This window comes from Pyxicephalus adspersus, chromosome 8 (genome assembly GCF_032062135.1).
Source record: "Pyxicephalus adspersus chromosome 8, UCB_Pads_2.0, whole genome shotgun sequence".
Lineage (NCBI taxonomy): Eukaryota > Metazoa > Chordata > Amphibia > Anura > Pyxicephalidae > Pyxicephalus > Pyxicephalus adspersus.
Window position 1 is genome coordinate 15462098 of NC_092865.1, and position 24398 is coordinate 15486495.

The window sequence follows — 24398 nt, forward strand, 5'->3', positions numbered from 1 at the left end:
CTTGCTCCAGAATTTAATGAATATCTAGGCTTCATTAAGTTTTTTTTTTGCTTTGTTTGTGATTAGCTCACAGTGAGGATTTTATACACTAACTGACACCACACTGCCTAATAATATGTTGAGACAAACATCTGTCCTAATTGCATTTATTAAAATAATGTACCTGTTCCAACTTACATACAAATTCAGCTTAGGAACAAACCTACAGTCCCTATCTTGTATGTAACCCAGGGACTACCTGTAAAACCAAAGCCCCTCCATCTATTTGTAAGCCAGAAATCATAAAAATGTGCTGAGCTGCTGAATAGGGAATTGCAAGATTCATCCAGGTACTGACAAAGTACACAAATAATACTTCCAAATTCTGAACTGACTCCATTTCCATGCAGAATATGGCAGCATACTTGTGTTTGCAAAACCATGCAGTAACCATTGCATATCAAACTGCTACTATGCACCTAGGAGTGGCAAACTACACAGGCCACCTTGTTTGCACACAATGCCCTTGCCATTGCGATTCTTCCTCCAGAGGAGAAAAACAACCACATAGGAAGATGTCACTCCTAAGGAACCGCACTACACATGCAGGGTCCCAATTGTTCCCTTTTGGCTAAAAGAGACCAGTTGAGCCTGTTTTACAACACTACAATGAAATGTAGATCTGAAAATGGCTTAAGTGGACCTTGTATTTACTTTAGGTCAGTGGGTGTCCTGGCTCATGGGACCCAATAGGTAAGATAAATGACTGCAGTTTTGCAAAAGGCTAATATGATGGCATTTAAAATGTACTTATTATTGTAATGATTGCATTTTTTAAATAATGACATAACTAAATCAAATCTTTCCCTACCTCTCAGTCTCAGTAAAAAACATGAAAGCAGCCTGCAAAGATAAGTACCTTTCCAGTGGCTGGTGGGCTAAATCTTGGCACATTTGCACAGCTATGGTTGGTGCTGGCATTCAACACTTTCAGATGCGTGGGATACCTGATTCCCTGTTGGGGGCTGTGGTTCGTTTCCTTACCCTTTCATGACTACTGTGCTCTGAAGGGGTGTAGGGGTCCGTAAAAGGAACTACAGCACCCATCGGGATGGAGCTAGGTATCAGACACTCCCAAAAGTGCCGGATACAAGAAGAAGCCCTAACTTTAAAATTCAACGTTTCCCACGTTGCCCACTGGGAATGTGGACATTTATGTAGGTGGCTTTGAGTTTTAATCTATGAAGCTGAATGGGTAAAGGGTTGCTTTAAAAATGCTTCCATGAAAAGTCAAAGTTATGAGTCCAAAGGGTTATAAGGACAAAAAGTTGCTGATTCTATAACTCAACTGGCTTTAGGTTTCTACACGCTGCTATTGGTATGTATTCTTATAGCACTGACATCTGATGATGCACTTTACAGGATCCATAGACACATCACTAATTTGCCCTCAGGGGATCATACAATCTAACATCTTTAACTTCTTCCAAGGCAAAATTTTTGGATAAAACCAGAGGAAACCCATGCAAACTCAAGGAAAGCATACAAACTCCATGACTTAGTAAAAGACCCTAGTGCCACAAAGTAAGAATATTCTCCGTGGGACCACCATGGTGTCCATACCAATAATTTGTAAGTCACACAACATGATATCTTTTTAATACAAATTCAGATCACATACCTAAGAAGAAGAAAAGAAAAACACTATGTACATATTTAGCTTTTTTATGTCACTGGAGACTGTTTCATGTGTACAGACGGATATGTTTGGAAAACCATCTGTTAGACAGACGTGGTCCATGGAGAGCTAAGCGCAGCCTTAGACTCTGTAACCTAATATGAGCCCGAGCAAGCCCTGAACAATGCACTCTGTCCCAGCATAAGGACTTACTTGTTTGCTGTTCCACATTCTCCTTCCAATGTGGTCATAACAGCCATTACACACACCTGGTTTACATATCGGAACTGAGCTTTGCTGCTTCCAATTCACATGGGATGCCCATAGGATGTTCTAGAAGGAAGACTATCCTCCATACGTTCTTTTCTATGTTGTGTTGTCAGAGATATGACAGGCTGAATATGGAAAGTGCCAGACTGTTCACCACTGCAGGTCCTAATCTACATTCCAGGCTACTGGGGAAAATGTGAAAAATAAAAATATGTTAACACATACATAGACCTAGTGGGATCAAAACCAGAAGGCAAAGGTTACTCAGCTGCCATGAACTGCTACAAAGAAGCATCTGGTTTGCTCTTTTCAACACATCTTCTGGTTTAGGGGTTTTTTTTTTAATTTTTGGATGGTCTAAAATTAGTTTTTGGTATGTTTAGGTATGTTTTTGGTATGTATGTGGTATGTTTTTGGTTGTTACATAAATTAAAAAAAGCTCCTTACTCTAAATAGAGTGGTAAATGTTTGTAAATTTTTTTCCCTAGGGAGATTCACCCTCAATGTCCCCTAATAAAGGTGCATTAAAAAAAGTAATATTGTGGCACAACAGCTCTCCTTTAATTACAGAGCTCTTTCAGCTCCATAGAGCCAAGAAATCTCCATTGTCCTACCTGCCATAGTGGTCTTTATGAATGGGGTGGAAATGATATGCACAGCACAGTATTATTGGGGAACAGATAACAATATTCACTCTCTGCTATAAATATGCTTTCAATATTTAAAATCTACAACTTTGAATGTACATGAGAAAAGAAAAAGAGAAAAATCTTCCAATGAGAACACTTGTTCAGGTGTCAAATGTCTAAACTTTAAAAAAGTATCTTCCTGCTTTCTGTTGACTCTAAAGAACAATAAATTGAAATCTCTGCATTTGTACAAGGGTCCTGCTTCGGAATAAGATCAAGTTGGATCCCACCATGGTTTGGACTCAAACGTCAGCCATTTCAGCAAACCTATGAGGAAATATGCTTTTTCCATTGGTGGGGTTTCCTCTGAATTGAAAAAAGTTTATGGTGTACCTTAACATTTCACAGTCAAGGTTTACCTTACCGTCGGTTCATGTCTGACCTAAACAGAGTTTGGCAAACCTAGCAAGTTTGCCAAACCCATAACAAATTGAATCTGTGTAGATATACTTGTCTCCATTCCTTACACAATTACAATCGTGTTGGCTTCAGATGTTCTTTAAGATAGCTTAGCATGTTAGAAGATCATTGCCAATCTTGAAGATTTTGTAGGGATCTTATAAGGATCTTGTATACACTCTTATCTTCTCTCATCTGGACTACTGTAACCTCCTCCTCTCGACTCCTCTGGTTAGTGTTCATTACTTATAAAGTGGAAAATGACATATGCCACAATACGTGTCAGTTCTACAGATTTGCATGTTACCATTTTATTACAAGGTTTTCCATTCAAGTAAATGAGGCTTGTGATGGCTTTTTTAGAGGTAATATGGTACCTCTGTCTGTAGAAGCCTGACCACCAGGGAATTATTCATGTTCCTCCTTTCAAACATAGGGTGTAAAATGGCAATCAGGTTGCTGAAAGTAGAGAACAAAAAATGGAGAACATTTTTCTATTCCTGATTTTTCTATTTTTAGTCCTCTCTGTCACCAGGAAGGAATAAAGTGCCAGCACCCCAAATCATCTTCTCTCAGCTGACAGTCCATTTTGAAAGCTTCAGCACTTCTTTAGATAAAAAAAGGCTTTTAAAACTTTTACACACACTAATAAGATTACTTACATCCGACTGATCGCTTTCACATGCTTAAAAAAAAAACATAAAAGACGATAAATTTCCTTTAAGCATATAAAGTGGAAAATGGTGAACTTAAACGGGATGAGGTAATAGGACACAACTGGCAAGGCTTTTAAGGTGAATGGGAAGAAAGATGATTTATATTTGGTTCAAAAGTTTAGAACAGGTAGGAAAAAACAGAGCAAACGGACATTTGGAAGTAATTGAACTGACACAGGCACGCCATATGGATTTCCTGTTTAAATGCCGTGGCCTCCCCTGGTTTCTAGGAGTACGCCAATTCCATTTTATTAAGCCATGGCTTCACATGTGGTTTGTTTCATGTTTTGTGTTTTTATTTATCTCCTTATTAACGGTGCATCTGTTGCCTTATTTGTAGATCACGTACGATTTGCAGGACTGACGGAAAAAGATGAAATTGTCAGGTGGGGTCTATGTGTCTCTGGAAGAAGTAGGGGGCGTAACAGCTGTCAACTTTTACAGTTTGACATTCCTTTCGTTTTTTTATTACTGCTTCTATTTTTCTCTTAATACTTATTCCTCCGTGACAAGGATATGGCTCATATATAGAAGTTTGGATGCATTAGACTATGATCTGCTCATGTGCCTTCTAACCCTCGGCTTATGGGAATGCCTTTTGAGAAATCGTGTTTACTTAAAACCAATAAAAATGTCATACATAGCGGTTTATTGGTCCTTTGATGTGGTGGCTGCATTAGTTTTCAGGTTTTGTTTCCAAGACAGCATGATCCATTGAATTGAAGCATCCAAGGAGACTTCCAGTGTCAAGACAACTAAGAATTTTAGGATTTCCACAGTTTTAGTCCTAGGGTGACAACATTACACATCACTTACAGCTTGTATTGCAAGTATTGGGAACAGGTCAACTCCAGGTGGTTGGCACCTTGGAAGCAGCTCAGTATCCTCAGTTGCTGTGCTGTTTTTTTTATACACCAATGTTTGAAAATTTTACAGCAACTGATACTGAACTGGTCACTATCACCTCTATTCATTCCAAATGGGTGGCTCTGGGTAAGATGCCACACTTACTTAGGGCAGGGGATTCGGGTAACACACATTAGGTTTAGCTTCCACATACTTGGGGGTGCATTTTGCAGAAAACTCTGCATGCCCTGAGGACGTTATTGCAAGGTGCTCATTGTATTCCTTATGGATGTGTCAGCATACTTTATTTTAAATACATTCCAAGACAGCATTATCAATTAGAACTGAAACAACCAAGAAGACTTCCAGCATAAAAAAGACACTTTCAGTACTAGGGTGACAATATTCTCTTTGGGAGCAGCTCAGTATCCCCATTTGCTGTGCTAGTTTAATAAACCAGCATTTGAACAATTTACAGCAGCAGGTACTGAACTGGTCACTGCTACCCTTAGTAATTCTTTATTAGTGACTGTGGGTGAGATTCACCAGTGTAAGGAAGCAGTAACCCCACTGCAACCAAACCACCTGTGTGAACTAGCCCTTGCTGTGCCATGTATATTGAAACTGTCACCAAAGAACAAGACCTTGTGTTAGGGCTGCAGAATACCCACTACTCATTGGGAGGAAAGGAAATTGGGATCGATGCTATTTATTTACATTGCAGCACAGACAGAATATATACAGTTCACTCAAATTTGGGCAAGATCCACAGATATAACTCCATGATCACAGTAAGGGGAAATTTCTCCTAATACAGCCCTGGACAGTAGGTCCTTATCCATTTTTTTTTTCGCTCAATGTACCCTTGGTTTTACAAGGGATCCAGTCTATCTTGGCATTGGAAATAATGAGTGGATTAGGTTCTGCAGTCAAAGCGGTAGTTCATTTTAGAAATTCTTATATAGCCAGTGCTCAATGTATTTTTCCGTAGGCTGTTTCTGTATTTCCCCCTGTCATGTACCAGCTTGCTCAATGAATCTTTTACACGTACAGTAATATTCCAGGTATCAGTGAAAGTGTTGGGTGTTCCATGAGCTGGAATCAACATTACAAAATACATTTAGATGAGGAAAGCAGAAGTAAAATCCAAACTTGTTTACATACCTAGCTTCCAAAAAAAGAAGTCTTTCTTTTAGGACTAAAAGACTACATGTTAAGATGGGAAAGCAACAAGTAGATAGGCCTCAAAAGTTTAAGGAAGGTTTAAGTTTTATGGCTTTGCCATAACCTTGTTTACCTCATTCACTGCTAGTCTCAGGCTTGGCACACATTAGGTGTAGGCTGCACATACTCAGGGAAGCATTTTACCAAAAACGCTGCATGCCTTGAAGACATTGTTATGCATTATTGCAAGGTGCCCATTGTATTTGATATGGAAGATTCAGGATACTTTATTTTGCTTAAATTCCAGGACAGAATGATTGGAATTGAAGCATCCAAAGACTGCCAGCTTGAAAAAAAAAAACTGCTTCCAAATTTGTGAACTGAGATGGTTATTCCGTCAGTTCCTTACAGGCATTATTAAACTGCAAGATCTTCTGCAGCAGTTGCTTTGCCCTAATCTACCCTTCCATTGGCTAGCGATTCTAACACTGGGCAGCACTCTGGGCTTTGCAGCACTAGGTCCCAGGTTCAAATCTCTGCCAGGACACTATCTGCATGGAGTTTGCAGGTTCTCCTCATTTACATGGGTTTCCTCTGGGTATTCTGGTTTACTCCCACATTCCAAAAACAAAACATGCAGTTAGGTTAATTGGCTTCACCCCAAAATTGACCTTGGACTGTAATAGACATATGCCTATGGTAGGGACATTAAATTGTGAGCCCCTTTGAGGGACAGCTAGTGACATGACTATGGACTTTGTAAAGCGCTGCATATGTTGGCACTATATAAATACTGTATAATAATAAAGATGCAGTAGAGTGCTGACTGACCTTTAATTTTATTAGGAACTTGCAAGATTAGAAGGCCACAGAGGAATTTATTTGCTTGGGGACCTGAGGAACATGTTATACAGTGCACAACCAGTACACTATGGCAAGCATGGCTTTTAGTTTATCTCCCTCTAACTAACACAGTTCTGTGCTCCCCATTACCATCTTCCCAGATTCTACACATCCATTTTTTTCCATTACTTAATGGGCAATGTTGGTTACTCATTATTTAAAAGCACAATGGAAAAGCATTATCCCATCACTTGTTTGAAAGCAGATTTTTTTTTTTTTTTTTTTTTAAGGCATTTGTTCTGCCCCAATGGCAATGTATATGTAACTGGTCAGTCTCAGCAGTTTATTACAACACATAAATTGATCACAATTTCATATCAGAGACCCATTAATTTAGGGACTAACAGCATATTGGGTGTGGGCACAAATACCTGCAGCAAGTGGACTTGTATAAAAATCCTTCAAGTGTGTGAGCCATGGAGGATTTTCTCCCACTGGAGAATAAGAATAAAGGCTGTGCAATACTTGACATACGCTCAAAGTTGATGCTTTTGGCAAGCTAGATTTAAACAATGCCTGTGTGGGTCCATATGGTACATACACACTCACAGAACAACTGATTACACAAAAGATTGATTCAATTTTCTGGAAATCAGAACATTCCTGCATTTTAATAAGCAGGACGCGTAAGCAAAATTATAATTGTTTTAAATATGCTGCAAGTGAAAACAGAAGCAGATGATGTAGATATGGTAACACCAACAGTTTCATGTATTATAGGAACTACAGGCAGAAAAAAATGGATATATGTACTATGCTTCTATCATATTTTAACATTGATGCACTAACGTACACACTGATTAGTTACTTTTTTTTAACTATGTAGGAGGCTTTTAGAACTTTCAGCTGCTTTATGCAACCATTCCAGAATACACACCAGTGCAAGCATGAAAAAAGTTCTTGCTACCAATAAACAAGACTTGCATACAGCTGGCTCAAAATCAGAATGCAAAAGTGAAGGAAGATGGGGCGCCTGCAACAGTATAGAGGCAGGCAAGCAAGCATCCCGAGTTTAGTTCCGCTTTAGGCTGGACTAGACAGTAGTAAATGGCCTGTTCTAGACTTCTTTTTAACACAAGGTGCTGGCTTTTAGCTTAATAGTACAACCTTATACCTGCTTCACCACTTTTCAAGATCCAGATTCATTCCAGGCTTCATGTAAATGTTTGCCCTAAAATGTATAGTGAAGGTATGGGGTTTGCAAAAATCAGACCATGATATTGCTAGGCATCAACACTGGGTATTTTGTTGGGGCTGCAAAAAAGGAATGAGGAAATACTAAAATATAAGGTTGTCAGCTGAGCCTTAAAGATGCCCCTTGGTAAGGTTACAGGGCTTCTGAAACAAAATGGCTGTAGATATTTTAGTTCTGGATAACATATGGTATTTGTTCTAGCTTTCTATGTCCCATTAGAGAACTTCCCCTCATTTTCTGTCTTAAGACAAAGCCACAAAACCTCTATGTAAGGACTTAGAGGGCAGAACAAGTGTCCCCTTGCAATATTTCCCCTCTCCCAATTTAGTAAAAACTAGCTTATATTTTTACAAAACTAGGCAGTCCAGTTCTACCCAAACTTTACAGAAGACAATGGTATAGTAAAAATCACTCAAAAAAGCCAGGTGAGATTTTTACAAAGTTTTATTTGACCTGAAAGACCATTTTTTTTTACAATTAAAACTTCTGGAACTGTTTCTTGGTTCCTGCAGCTTTTGTTACTTTCAGGACATTGAATCGGACAGTTTTGCTGAGAGGACGACACTCTCCAACAGTGACGATATCCCCAATCTGAACATCCCTGTTAGAGGAAAAAAATCAACTGTAAATACACAGAATAGAGGCAGGCAGCAAAATAAATGTACACATTTAAGTCACCCAATCATGGAGGTACAAGAAAAGTCTTTATAATGACCGTCAGCAACAGAAAATTATGGTGGTAACATTTTATTTATAAACCTAGATTATTTTTACAAAACACAAGTCACCCCTAAATCAAATTACATCTGAAACACAAGATAAAGCACTCAACCTAATTTTTGGATAGCAATACCAAATTGTACTTTACTATGACACAAAGCAGTCATGTTGCCAACCACCCATTTAATTCTGTAATGTAAAAAGATTTAATTGAACCTAAAACAGATGACAATCAAGGACAGGGATTTGAAATTTCAGCCAATTATATAATATCCATTAGTCTTGCAAATGACTTGAAAATGAATCTTATCCTGATGTATTTGCTTTAACGTTTTATATTCTAAAATAAAATTATTACTAATAAACAGGATGTAGATTATGTAGCCCCAACATATTACACAGTGCTGTACTTTAAAAAGGGGATGCACATAACAATTACAGTCAGTGACACAGGAGAGGGGACCCTGCCCAGAAGAGCTTTCAATCTAGGAGGGCTACCAAAGTATTTCATCTTTAAAAAATAAAGGGGTTCAATAGGGCTTCCTGGTATTTGGTTTCTTCTAAAGCTGCATATGGAGTAACAGTGGGACTGTCACAATAGCTTATCCAGGAGTCCAGTGACCAAGGACAAGCAAGTGCAAAAAGTATCCCCACATCAACTGCTGCTTCACTGACAAATCTCTAGCACGACTGCAGTGAGTGAAATCTCCAGAATCCAACTGGATGGGAAAACTGCCCAAACAGAATTATGCATTGTGGCCATCGCAGACCCTTCACAACTGTACATATTTTAAGGCAAAACTCTAAACTAGGGTGCAATTTACTAACAGCAAGCCTCTGCAAATCTAAACCTTCCTTGATATCTGCATGCACTTCATGCTGTTTTCACATGAAAACTGAACGTTGACATCATGACACCATTCTCACCTGAAGCAGGGGGACAGATGAACAGACATGTTCTTGTGGCGTTTTTCAAAACGGTTGTACTTGCGGATGTAGTGCAAGTAGTCCCGGCGGATAACAATGGTGCGCTGCATCTTCATCTTGGTGACCACACCTGAAAGGCAAAAAAGATTTGTTTAAACTTTCTCACTTATGTTGCAAATTTAATGTATGGGCTTGAAAATTACAAGCATACATTTTCAACAGTATATAAAAAAGTCTCCAGGACCAGATGTATTTCCGGTAACTGATGTACTACAGTACAGGAATGTGTAAATTCAGACCAATGTATAGAACCTGTGTCAGGTTTTCAATGTTTAATCGCAGCAGAAAATTGTTCTGGAAATCATTGTAAACTGAAAAGAAACTGAAGAAAAATACTCAAGGTTTCAGCTGTCACTGGAGCATGAAACGTTTCTAATTTTACAATTTTAATAGACAATGGTCACCAACTTTGGAAAGATTTCAAATCACCAGTTCTGTTTCCAAGACCAATGTGAGATGAAATCTACCAAATGGCAGATTCAAAAAAGAAATCTAAATACATTTTCAAACAGTTATTTTTACACAAACATTAAATATATTTACCTTTGATGTGAAATAAACACCCTATTGAGTTTGTTTAGAATAAAGGTAACTAGGTAAAAATACAAACGATGGAGACTTGTGTTATATACAAGGTAACTACACATTTACAAAACTTTTAGGCTCTGTTGGCAGTATGATTGACCATGCCACCCTACAGATTGGTTACTGCTGCTCCTAAACCAGTAACTGCTACTGTAACTTACCTGAAAGGATGCGACCACGGATGGACACATTACCGGTGAATGGGCATTTCTTGTCAATGTATGTGCCGTCAATTGCCTAAAAACAGAAAATTCAAGTTATATGGTTAATAACACTGAATGAAATGTAGTAAGACACTTAACGCATCAAATTTTTAGCTGTTCTGGAAAGTCTAGAAAACAATTTAAAATTTAGGAAATGCAATTGGATAACAGAAGATGCTCCAATATGCAGAAACTATTTTTTGCTACAATTTGTTAAACTGTAACTAATGTTTGTTTAGTAAGTGCCATCACAGTATCATATCCTGCACCCCTGAGCATAGAATGCAGTAGTCTGTTTCTTGGAAGGGCAAAGTAACTCCCAAATACAAATGCAGTATTTGTTTCACCCAAACCCAGCCAACGAATATCATCAAAGTTCCCAAAACACAGCATATTTGTAATGATTTACATATTGCAGTTTCTGCATCAAATAGGTAATGCTACCATTCATGTGGAACTAAAACAAAATTTTAACCACCACCTTCTTCTCTGTTAAAAGATAGGTGGCACATTTAAAGCACACCTAAACTTAGAATCTCAGGCACGCGCAGAAGGATCCCTTTCTTCATACGGGAACAAAATTGCCGCTCACGCATGCGCAGTGGGATCGGCAAGTTCCCCCCCCATCTATGTAACCCGATCTCGTGCCTGTGTCGGGTGATGTGGGAAGCAGAACCTAGAAGAGGAAAGATGGCGCTGCCCGGCAGAACAGCCCAAAGACAGATGCCAGGACTATGCGGGACACGAAAGAAGAGACCTCTGGACCAATTGACTGATCTGCTGCATAGAAGGTAAGGGTATTTTGCTTTGGGCGAGGTTTGAGTTTACTTCCTCTTTAAGCAAGTCCAGGCTCCCTCCAGTTATTGTTGCCAGAACAGAACTGTGGGGCATAATTTCATGACAATTAGTGGCACGTAATTCCCTTGGTCATAAAGGGGTTTAAATTTAATTTAGGGTGAATTCCAGCATTTTGACCTGATACATTGTATAGGACTGGACACAATTCTTTTAACATCCTATTCCACCTTAACCCAGGCCACATCTGTGAATTAACCGATCCTTTCTTGACATGCATCTATATATATTTTCAATCACAAATCAAGACAGAGGGACTGTACCCTAGGAAAGAGGGGTGATTCCAAGCTAATTAAAAAACGGGATAGCTCAAGTCTTGATCGGTTACCTTTAATGAATATGAAGTGGCTACATCTTTAAAAAGTATAGAATTACCTCTCTGGGGGTCTTGAATCCCAAACCAACATTTCTGTAATATCTTGGAAGCTTCTCTTTGCCGGTCTCCCCAAGAAGCACACGCTTCTTGTTTTGGAAGATAGTTGGCTGCTTCTGATAAGCCCTCTCGGTCTGTAAGAACAAAATGTAAAATATTAGTACAGGAAGGGTAACTATGTCAAAATATACACCAGCTATTCATATCTTGCTCATTGCTTATTATTGAAAACAATTCACTATATGTTTCACTTCATTGAAACTTAAAAACAACCAGTATGCACCAAGAATGGGAACATGAAATTATTAAAGCTGAACTCTGGAGAGCAAAAATAGTGTAACAGTTTGTTTTGCCCAGTGCATGATTAACAAGCAATATACTTACTCCTTACTCCAATGGAGGATATGCTAGTTTATACTCTGGCATGCAGGCCCTTGGCATTCTCCTGCACAATGCATGACCACCAGTCCTCCATTCTGGGGGATGCAGTCACAGCTATAAGGAGCAAAGAGGACCAGTCACCCAAAGAGCAACCCTGTGGGAGGGGTGAACCCTAACTTATAACCATTGAACCTCAACCCATCCAACACAAGTTTCCTAAACACACTGCCATTTACTGATCTGTTCCAAACATCAAGAGGTACAGGGATAAGCAAATTTGCAGAGACCGCTATAATTGAGTTGTATCGTTGTGTTGGATAAAGTAAAGCTTGTGTAAACCTCTGATGTGTTGTTGCATTTGTCCTTCCTCTATCACCTGCTGATGCTGCCAATGTTCATCTTACAAGACAGTTTATTGTATCTCAGGATACTCTACATCCAAAGCATTTTCTCAAATCTATTTAGTGGGAAGTGTTCTTTAGTCTTCAAAACACAGCTATGAAAACTAAAAGCTGTTGGAATCTTCAGTTTAGCATACAGGATATTACATGAGGTCCATATTTTTAGTAAGATAATAAAGAACTCTACTTTCTGAAAAGAGTTTTAAGACTGAAAAGTGAAAGGACTGGTAAGCTGTTCTTGGTTTAAGTAAAATTGTTCATAAGTTTTTATTTTTTAAGAGTGAGAATCAGGGCACCATACACAGATGAGGGAGAACAGGACGTGCGCACACACACGGGAATTTTGCCAACAGATATGGCACAAGAGGGTCAGCACACAGGCATTGCACATGGGTAACCATGTCACCGTGTCCTCCCCAATCTTGTTTTAAAAAATGGGGTGGGAAGAAACTGGAGGATGGCAGCCCCATATTGTGCCCCAACTACTCTAACCACTCAAACAGACTTACTAAAAAATGTGATGAGGCTGGGAAGAAAACTGGCACTCATACAGACATGGCACAGGAGGGTGATGGGGGGCCCCCTGCACACACAGACCTGGCACAGGAGGGTGATGGGGGGGACCCTACACACACAGCACAAAAGGGTGATGGGGGGACCCCATATATAGACACATGGCACAGGAGTTTGATGGGGGGGCCATATATACACAGACCTGGCACAGGAGGGTGATGGGGGACCCCTGCACACACAGACCTGGCACAGGAGGGTGATGGGGGCCCCCTGCACACACAGACCTGGCCCCCTGCACACACAGACCTGGCACAGGAGGGTGATGGGGGCCCCCTGCACACACAGACCTGGCACAGGAGGGTGATGGGGGCCCCCTGCACACACGGCACAAAAGGGTGATGGGGGGACCCCATATATAGACACATGGCATAGGAGATTGATGGGGGGCCCCATATATACACACATGGCACAGGAGTTTGATGGGGGGGGCCCATATATACACATATGGCACAGGAGGGTGATGGGGGCCCCTGCACACAGACCTGGCACAGTAGGGTGATGGGGGCCCCTATATATACAGACACATGGTAAGGAGGAGCAGCACGCTTGTACATAGACATGAAATATAAATCAGGGTTTCTTTACATGCAGAGGGAAGCGGCGCTTCCATAATCAGTGCTGCTGCTGCACACAATCCAGAGGCAAGCGGTGTCGTAGTAAAATCAAAGCCCGGAGTGCCACAAACCCAGCACACACTCCAGGCCTCTGCTCAGGCCTCCACGCGGCTTCAGTGTCCGCCCTTTTTCTTCGCACACAGCCCTCATGCTGTCCCAACCGAGAGACCGGACGTCTCCTCGGTACCCTGTGCAACTTTTCGTCTGCTCCAGGACTCGCTGCGCCTCACAGAACAGAATTCCATTCCCCGCAATGCCGGAGCTCTCACCTGAATATCCGCCATCTTGGCCTGCCGGGTGAAAAAGAGACTGGAGCACCGCTACAGGGTTTCCTAAGGAAGAACAGAGGGCGGACGTGACGTCGTAGGCTGGCCTCTACTGTCAGCGTCCACCATGCGTGGTGGGCGGGATCCTAGTATGCAAATATAGAGGAAGATGACAGCTTATGCGCAATTTTTGCATACATTTTGCCCCGCCCGTATAGTACGAAAGCTCATGTGACGACGTGCGGGAAATTTGATTCAGAGAGAATGTCACGTGCTGTAGGTTAGCCAATAGCATTTCCACGCTGAGGTAGAAACAGGACGCAGTACAGTCAGTGGGAAGGTGGTGGGGGGGCAAGATGTTGTCACAGGGAAAGATTAGCAGGTAGGGAGGGGAAGTGATAGCAGAGCAGGTTATCTTATTCATTTTAGTTTTAGGCCGTCTATATGGGTCAGGTCACTGGTATGTAGGCCTAAACTTCCATGTCAGCATCATTAGTGCACATTGCCAATAGTGGGCCTCAGGGCAGAACTGACTTGTGGCCCATGTTGGCTGAGGAAGGTCGGCAGCCCTTGTGCACACTATAGACCTGATTTAATAAAGCTCTCCAAGGGTGGCAAATATACACTTTCATTAGTGAACCTGGGTGATCCAGCAATCCTGGAATGGATTTCCTAATCCTGCACCAGACCCATTCCAGGTTTGCTGGATCACCCAGGTTCACTGATGGTAGTGTATCTTCCCCAGCCTTGGAGAGCTTTAATAAATCAGGTCCAATGTGAGGACTTTAGAGATTCCACTACGATCTTTGGGCACTACAGGGGATGAATAGGGGCTTGTCCCTTGTAAAAGAAACCCGCTGGGGGGACGCACCGGCCAGCCAGAGCCGCGGACCATGTCCCTAGTACAGTTCCCAGGCCCACTCCCCCATTGCAAGCTCAGATCTGTGATGGGAGAGTGGGCGGGGTTATGTCATAATGACATCACACTGGGGGAGGTTTCTCCCCCTTTGACTGACACCCTGCGCATGCACAGTCAAGAGCTGGTGATTTTTGTGGTCTGTGGAACCGAAAAGGTTGGCGATCACTGGCGATCAAGAATGAATGAGAGCGCAGAGCCTTCCGGTATACCTATGTCACACATGCCAGGAGGCCCTTGGCTGCTCCTTCTCTGCATACATGAGCATCTCAGGCATGTGCAGAAGGAGCCCTTTCATTAACCCCCTGATGATGACCCCGAGTGTGGCTCGGGGTGAATTTTTTTATACCAGATGCGACACTCGGGGTAGGAAAAAAAAAATCCTACCTCCTCCCTTCAATCCAGCGGCATCCTCTAGCGAACCCCGGCCGGCTTGTGCATCACATCCTCGCCTCATTTTATGATGAGTGAAGCATTGGTACGCTGTGGAGGCGTGGCTCCCAAATAATAATAATAAAGTTCATTCTAATATTGTACCCTGTTTGGACAAACTTAAATAACATTTTTAAATTCATAATTGTTTTATAATTAATATTTATAAATATTTATTATATTTTCATTTATGATTTGTGTTTCAAATTTATCATATCCAGGAGTTATTCCCAAGAATTCAGAATATTAAACAACAAATTTCCACAGAAAACAAAGTTCCGTTTTAAACATAAAAATACGGACATAATCAGACCGCCAGGGAGGTTAATAGGGAAAAAAATTGCAGATCTCACGCACGCGGGTGACGTAGGAGGAAGAACCCAGAATAAAATGGCGGTGCCAGGCGCTCCCTCTGCGCCGGGCCGAAGACACTATCCGCATCCTGAACTCAGACTAAAGACCTCGCAGATCAGCAACTATATGCTACCATCTGTGAAGAAACTCTCCAATGGAATGGGACCCCTCTGTTGTGATACTCCTGATTCAAATCTACACAAGGGCTCCTATGTCAACAGCATGATCCAACAGGTGTCCATTCTCACAAGATTCTTTTCTCAGTGTCAAAATGTCTAAAAGACTACGTGAGGCTTCATGCTCAGCAGTCTAAGATTTTTGCCCCTGGCTAAGTCTGATCAAGGGGCCCTGAGCTATCCGAGTCTGTAGACTCTTCTCTAATACCCAATGGCTGGGATTACCCAAACTTTAATTCTCCACATATTTACCCACTTTTGAACACCCGTCTACCTGTGTACCAAACCAAGTAACAAGCTAGTAGTTAAATACATCTCATCATTGATTGGCTTCTCTTTTTCCAGAACCAGGAACTATTCTTGGTAACAGGAAATAATCAACTACTTACAGGGAGAACTAGATCCTAAAACAATCTAGAAAGTTCTAATCCTACAACCCAATTTCTCCCAGTTAATGGGGACATATCACTAAAGGGGTGCTTTATAAGCCTGCAGGCACACTCTTGATAGTGTATTTTAGCAGTGTTCATTTTGCATTAATTATACAACTGCAGATGCAAAAATGTGATCAGAGTTAGCTTTTCCCTGCATGAGACGAATGACAGTGTTAAAGGCTGCCTATATTCAAAAGGTAATATCAGGACCTGTTTTAGATTGTCTGATTGTAACCAATCAGTCCAAAGTTTTTTTATTGCTATTCTAGGGTTGTTTAGTCAATCTGTCGCCCCGAGGTATATAAGCTTGACTGGATCATATATCAATATTGCCCCGCTTCTAGTAAAGAACATACACGGCAAATATGGAATGGTGTCCAAATCTCAGGGGGTTATTGTAGGTAAAGGAAGAAGCCTCCAGCAGCAAGTGGAAAACATAACATTTTTTTATATAATAATTAATCAATTTTGATTTCTGTTGCCAAAGAATTTAAAAATATAAAGTGAAATCCTGTCATGACATCATACTTTATTGGTATGGTATTTTTATGAAGAATCTTACATAAAAGGGCTAGGAATTAATCATGTGCAATACATTTACATGACAAGAATCTCATTGAAGTATTTAGGAAAATATAGAATATTTGAGAAGCGTTCCTTACCTACGGTTTGTGTTAAAGTTTAACTAAACTCCACTATAGTCACCTGTCCCCATTCTTTCACAGGTTGCCATCATCTTCTTCCTCTTCTTCTCTTCGTAGATGGATCTTTGGCCATCATGATTGACTGGAGGTGCTGAAGTTCATTCAGTTCTCCCAAATACAAAGCCAGGACATGCAGCTTCGCACAATTTAACAGCTGGGTGGTGATCAGGCAGGTAGGAACAGTTATTGAAGAAGGGATATTGTCTGTTCCTTTCTGCAATAATCACCTGGCTGAATCACAAAAGTGGGATTTTAGTTCCACAGAACATTGAGACAGGTAAGAAAGCTTATTGCGGAAGGGACATTGCCTGCCCCTTTCTGTAATAATGTCCTGCCTGATCACAAATTTGGAATTTAATTTCCACTTTGAAGAGTATGTCATTCCTAACAATAAAATTATACAATTTAAAGCGTTTTGTTATACTTGTTCAATAAACGCAAAAATACTTTTGACCTTGCCAGAAATGTTGTCAGCTGATTACTGTTACTGTATGCTTGTTGTAGGTCTGGGTGGTACTAAGTGTTGAAACCAGAGTCAAGAAGATTTTACCTTTACAGACTAAGGCTAAGTACACACGTGAGATTATCATCACCCGAGAAGAATGGTCATGCTCGTCTCAGGTGAGAATGTGTACACCGGTCACCCAACATTATTCATGGATACCTCATGAAGGATCCAAGAACAATGATCAAGAATGACCGCTATGGAAGGAAAGGGAGGTGAGCATGCTCATTCATCCTCCCCTCTCCATAGAATAGAACAGGAGCAGTTTGAGCAGCATTCGTTTATCTGTCACTGGACACTATTGTGAAAGATTGTTTCCAGCAACAAAAATGTAACATGTATGCAGTCTTAGTCAGCTCCTGTTTTTCTACCTGTACCAGTTGTTTGGAATGGCCAAATCCAGAGTCCTTCCCATAACTGATTCTGCAGAAAACTCCTTGTCATGGTAATGTTGTCATGTCTCTAGCATCGGGCTTTGAGCTGGATATGTTACACCAGCTTTACAGGAACGTAAAGCAAATCTGTAAGAAAAAATCCCAACAATTTTAGGCACACTTTGGTGTCTGTGCTTACCTTTACTGATACTTACCAAAATTCCACATCACTACAACTATATAAAAGTGTGAATATAGGGAAAACCGGTGACACATTTGCCACATTTACAACGTAGTGATGTCACATGTGGCACACTTGGTAAAGCACCAGAAAGTGCCTAGGACAAGGTTTATGAATTAATTTTTCTTTTAACATATTTACTTTAAGCTAAAGACAATAAAAAAAGAAAATCATAGAAATTAAAAGAACAAAACTGCTATTTATTGACAGGGAATAACCTATGTTTTCTCTTGCAGAAGAATGCATTGAAAACAAACATTTTTTGTTCAAAACAACGTCAACATTTATGTTTTTATTTTCAGTTCGATGAATGTGCCTTTCTTCCTATCTTGATAGATTCTGCAGACCTTCCACAAGTCTCAGTTTGTTGAGAGAGAAGTTGGATCAAACCACACAAACGTTTTATAGTATTTCCTGCTGTCACCGTGTTTCTACAGGCCGTAAGTGCCTAAGTCAGCAGTTTGTTGCTAAAAAGCAGTCTGTTTCCATTGCAAGTCATAATGAGTTTTTCAGATATTCGTTTAGGAAAGGGCCTCACATAGTTATATTTCCGACAGGATCTAAAAACCACACATATTTGCCAATTCACAATGGAATAACAACATTCAGCTGGGTAAACCTTACATAATTGTCTGTAACAGCTTCTGCATAGGAATCACAAATGTTCTTGTTGTATATAAGAAAAAATTGTGTTTGCTGTGTGTAAAAAAAAGACAAGTTGTTAAGGCTCAGTAGACTTACACCTAGCTTGGAAGGACACGGTGAGAAGGTCCAATAATGATGTACTAAAAATAAAGTTTCCCTGGCACTTTTCAGTTGGCATAAAATTGCAAATATATACCACACACCAGCATCAGTTTCCCTTGGCACAGTGTGGTTTCTACACAGATCTATTGGAGAATTCACACTAGCAATATCCCATGCGTAGCAATAAATAACCAGGGAGCAAGCCTTTATGGAGGTTAACATTTTCTAGCTCCAGTTTTCTCAAGAATCCATGATCAGGTAGGTCATTATTGCAGAAAGGGACTGATGATGTCCCATCTGCAATATTTCCTCCTACCTGGCTGATTTCTCCAGGTTTCTGGCAAAAAGCTGAGCTGCACATATGTATCTTTAGCTTTGCTTGTCAGGATACCTGGTAATTTCGGCTTCTTCTGCGCATGCTGGGAATGAATAAACTCCCAAGTGCATGCGCAGGAGCTAGGTCATCCTGGTCAGTAAGTGGACCTGGACAATAAGGATGGCTAAAGATCATCTACCAGAAGAGAACAAGGCAGATAATGGCAGACCCTCTGAGGGAACGGGGACAGGTGGATAAATGCATGCATGAATTGTGTTTACCATATTTATATCAGTATATGTGTTCATTAAAACCATATGACAATTGTTTTGTAACTAAAGTAGGGAAGCCATTAGGTATATACTAAATATAATACTTAGAGTACATATTATCTGTTCTGTAATGAGTTACTGCCTGTAGTATTTACAGATGAGAGATGGCATGCAAGATAAAGTTTATACTATGGACTCTCTTTTAATTAGATGGATTGTAATATCTTGAGATGATCTTCCTCTTTGTTGTTTATGTCCTAGTCTTATAAAATGAATGATTCAGCTTGTGGTATGTTACAAGCATTTGTAAGTAATGCTGAGTGATCCTTTGTAATTATACGGTGGTATTGTTGCCTATTTATTCACAGGTATCATCACGGTTAGCAAGCTTGGATAATCTTGTCACTGCATTGGGGTATCAGGAGCTGGAAGGTCCATAAGAAATGCATTAGATGCTAAGCCCTTAACACTAAACACTAAAGTCTTCTTAGATTTGTGATCTCTGATCAACCCAAGACCAGTATAGTTAGTAAAGCATCTGTAAATCATTATCCTGCTTTTTAATCTTGGCAATAAATGTGCTTAACTGGAGTGGTGGCCACACACTGTGAAGTTTTTGTGTGCCATTACCGATTATTTATTTATTTATCTATTTTAAACCAAGTCAGATCTTTTAATCAAGTCTTTAATCAAAGCCAACTTACCGCAGTTATTGCAAGAATCTAAATATTTAATTTATAATAATTTATATATCTTCACTTGTTATGAACCTGTCTAAGGAAGTGTTTCTCAGCCCTTGAGTTATCTTTCAGGTCTTAGAGAAACCCTGCTACAACTGATATATCTATAGCTCACAGTACATTAGTGTGATGGTCAATTTGCAAATATTAAAAAATTATTCCATTTTGGGACAAATGTACACATTGCAAGGTCCTTAACCCTTTGTTGTGGAATATTACTATTCTCTATTCTAAACTGACTGATTTGTGTTAACGTGTTTTTTCAAACTGATGGGTAGAGGGACCCATCTTTAATATTACCACCTGAGCAAAATTTGCATTGTAATACTAGACGGAGTACCTTCTGAATTACTTTAGCTGTTAAGGCTTAGAAGGAATGTCAGCCAAAGAAAAACTCCCATTGCAAAGGATTTTTGGGATTTCTGGGAGAAGCACACAAGGCAATCCAGACTTCCTTTGCTTGTTCCAGGACTGAATGAACTTACATGTACTTGCATGGGAGCAGGTCAATCAAGATGGCCGAAGATCAGGATACAGAAGGGAAGAAGAAAGAAGATGGCAGCGCCTGTGACAGAATAGGGACAGGTACGTGTAATTGGGTTTAGTTCCTCCGGGTGGTGTTTTAAAATAGTGTTGGATTAAAATGTATTTGTCCTAAAAATGGAGATCAGTCTCAGTTACACAGTTATGGATAGGGGTAAGGTTTAATGCTGGAATTATCAGCTTTCAATAACAGAAGCTGGATCAAGTACATTTTAGATTGGCTTCTCCTCTCCATTGTATGATTAGGTTGATTGACCCCACATGCTTGGATCATATATTAAACTTTAATAATTTACTGTTTGTTACCGGAGAATTTCAGCCAAAATGTGGACAGAGTAGGAAAAGTTTAGAACTTTAAGCTTGGATTGCTTTCTACATCCCCATTGGTGGGATTCCAATGACTTCTGCGGATATAGAAAGAATCAGAAAATGCTAACCTTTCTCTTCTCAAATTAAAAAGCACTTCTGTTTAATAGAATTGCTGTCCATTTATCTTCTAGAGAGATTTTTAAGACTTCCCATGTAGAAAGGTAAAATCTCTGAATAGTAAGTTCTATCCACCTTTTATCACTACGTTCAGCAAAATGAAATGTTCTATGAAGTAGTACCAGCAATTCTTCATAACCATAATATTCAGCAGAGTTGAACAAGACTATATTGCTCCAATGCTTCAATCCACTTAGGGACATGTAAGAACTTAACACTGAATTTGCTTTTATGTATTTTGTTCTATAGGTGTAAGGAGACAGCACAGGTGGCTGCCTGCAGCAAGCTTCTTTTCTGAAAGTTACATGCAGTGAAGCCGAATACACATACAGATGTTTACAGGTTGCCTACAGGTTTTTGCTAGAATGTAAACACTGTGTTGGGGAAATATGTTTCCTATGAAGTAATTTGCAGAATACAGGCTACCATAAATAGGCAGCTTTTAAGGTCACTGAGCTTTGTTGGAGCTTTGAGCATAATTGTTGGCCCGCGTCACCAGGTATATCTTACATCTCTGTCTGTTGTAGTACCCAGTGGTAAACCATGTGTTTTACCATGCGTTACTGGTAATGCACAAAAGTATGGCGCTGTACAGTGCCATTTAATGCACTTACCCTAAATCATGTACTTTATAGATATGAACAGTCTATGTGCAGTGGTGAACTGTGTTTAAAAAATGGTGCAAGTATATTAGCATTGTGATGTATTAGCAATCCAGATAAATTAAAAAAGAAAAAAAGCATCTGGAGACAATACTTACATCCTCTTCATTACTGGCCAGATTTACCCGCTGTGTAATCATATCCAAAATTACTGGGTATAAAAAGTTAAAAAGACATCTTGATGTTGCAATGCATGGCAAAAAGTTGGCTCTAATACACAATAACTCATATATACGGAAGATTAGTGTCAGGGTTATAGGAAGGGATAGTGTGGAGATTGGTTTTTGGGTGGTATTAACTAAACTTTAGGATTTGTCTATGGTATTGGTTAGATAATAGTTTGAGATGCTTTTGAGATTATTCAGAAGTTATTATTAGGTGTAATTGAACTGCTGTTGACCTCATCCATTTCTGCATTTGATGTTTTAGGCAGGTTTTTGCATTTCCAGAGACCAAGTGCCTTTTGACACAGGTTACAGCAAGGGTTAGTGTGGGAAACCTAACAAAATACAGAACTGGAACTTTATAGGCTGAATGTGCAACTAATTTAAAAATATTGTAACCTCATAAAAGACAATATACTTTATTTAAAATCCACTTAAAAATATTATGGTGGCACAAGAATATAGTATGATTCTTCTTAATTGACAACGTGAACAGTCCATTAAAATATAACAGTAGATAATAATATAAAGTTCCATCAATTGCTGAAATCACCTTGATGCGTTTTGTAGGAAATACTTCGACAGGAGATACATGCAGTGGTAAACATAAGGAGAACCAGATGTAATTAAATTCAATCTTATTTGTTGTTTTAACATACGATATATATCTTGAAATACTAGAATATGTACAGGAGTCTGGGACCTAAGTGATAATTAGCAATGCACCAAGGATAGTCAAATTGAGTAAAAGTTAGTTTGTTGATAAAAGAGTACCGGTAATTGCAGGTTTCATTTGTCAAATAGTACTACTCGTGTTTTTTTGTTTTTTGAGTTTAGATCTGCTTTAATGATGATAATCGAGGAGGAAAAAAAATACACACCACAGGTTTATCACTGGTGCTGTTGTACCAATGTTATATTTGTGGATGTGTTTTAAGTGCATTTTGAATAACGTTTACAATATTTTTGGATTGGTCGCACATTTAGCCATTAAAGCCATTGTTGTCTGTATTAGGTTACCTAGTAGGTACGTGACTCAACTATCTTGTAAGTATATTTCTCAGTGAAGCTTAGGTATGGGGTAGTGTTGAAGAAAAGGTGTTAGGATCAATGTCAGGGATTACAGGAAAGTGTGAGGATCAGTGTTGGAGTTCAGGGATGGTACGTTTGAGTCAGTCTTAGAGTCCCTTTGAGGGACAGCTATGGAATGTGGGAGGAAACCGGAGTACCCAGAGGAAACCCACACAGACATAGGGAGAACCTACAAACTCCTTGCGTATATATATATATATATATATATATATATATATTTATATATATTTAGGGCATTATTTATTAAATCTCTTCAAAACTGGAGAAGGTTGACTATCATGGGAGAACTTGGGTGATCCAGGATTGAAAATGTTTGCCAACTAATAACAAATGATTTTTAAGGAATCTTTTCTAGGTTTGCTGGATCCCCCTGGTTTTCCCATGATAGTCTATCTGCTCCAGCCTAGGAGACCTTAAATAAATCAGGACAGAAGTATCTGCTAGTATGGCTTCTTTTTTGAAGTAGCAAAGCTTAAAAAAGAAACACCTAACGCCAAGAAATATAATTGGGAGCTCTGGGTTGCAAAGTTCCAGGACTAATCTTGCAGCTGATGTATCATATTAATATTAAAATTATGCTTTAAAAATAAAGTAAAATATTAATATTGTGCAGGCAGAAATGCATGAAAGAATATTTGTAATAAATGTAAACATTTTCAAAAAATTAAACTAGAAAGTAAAATTGTTTTACCGTCCTTTACAAAGAATGATTCTATTTTGTACTGTTAATTTAAACCAACTGCTTGATTGTTATCTACATGCAGGGCTGAGCATGTCGCTCCAATGATGTAAGCTCATAGAAACAAGTAGATTTGGAAATAGCTTATTAACTTTAACTGTTAGGTGAATTTTTCTATAACTGGTCTAAGCAGCAGAATATTGAGTAGGATCAATGGATGTTATCAGATAGGACTCTGTGTAAATCAGTCCAACTGAAATGAAGCCAGGCTTTAAAATAAACCAAATGATCCTTTAGGGATTATTAGTATCAGGTCTTCGAAGAGATTTTGGCATCCCTTGCAGAAAACATGGAACTGCAGTTTATGTTTTTCAGATGTGATGGGAATGCTATGTATAAAATATAGGATATTAAATAAAGGATGAGAACCTTCTTGTGTCAATGAAATAAAGAAACTCTTCAATGAAATAAAGATAACCTGTGAGAAATACTGACTTGTTTTTTTATACTTGAAGACTCTGGGGCTATTATGATTTTCCCTATATACTGGGGCATATTTATAAAGCAGGGAATCTGACATTCTCTGCTGCAAAATGTACCAGGTTCAAGTGTTTTCTGAATGGTTTCTTGATTCAGCTGCTGGTGAATGATTCTCCACAACAGAATATTTGTGTGTTATAGAATGTCATAATTACTGCTTTAAAAAAAAAATCAGGTATTTGACTTTTAACAAATAAGCTGATCCAGCCTTTCTGCTTCACTAA

General features: G+C 39.5%; 1 protein-coding gene across 1 annotated transcript; it reads right to left on the reverse strand.

Moving 5' to 3' along the window:
* Positions 1-8265: 8265 nt before the first annotated feature.
* On the reverse strand, positions 8266-13952 carry RPS11 (ribosomal protein S11). The gene is made up of 5 exons (XM_072419593.1): positions 13801-13952; positions 11565-11696; positions 10293-10368; positions 9487-9616; positions 8266-8440 (listed from the first exon to the last, which is right to left on the reverse strand). The coding sequence occupies exons 1-5, from the start codon at positions 13813-13815 to the stop codon at positions 8317-8319; spliced, it is 477 nt and encodes a 158-aa protein (XP_072275694.1). The 5' UTR covers positions 13816-13952; the 3' UTR covers positions 8266-8316.
* Between the last annotated feature and the right edge of the window lie 10446 nt (positions 13953-24398).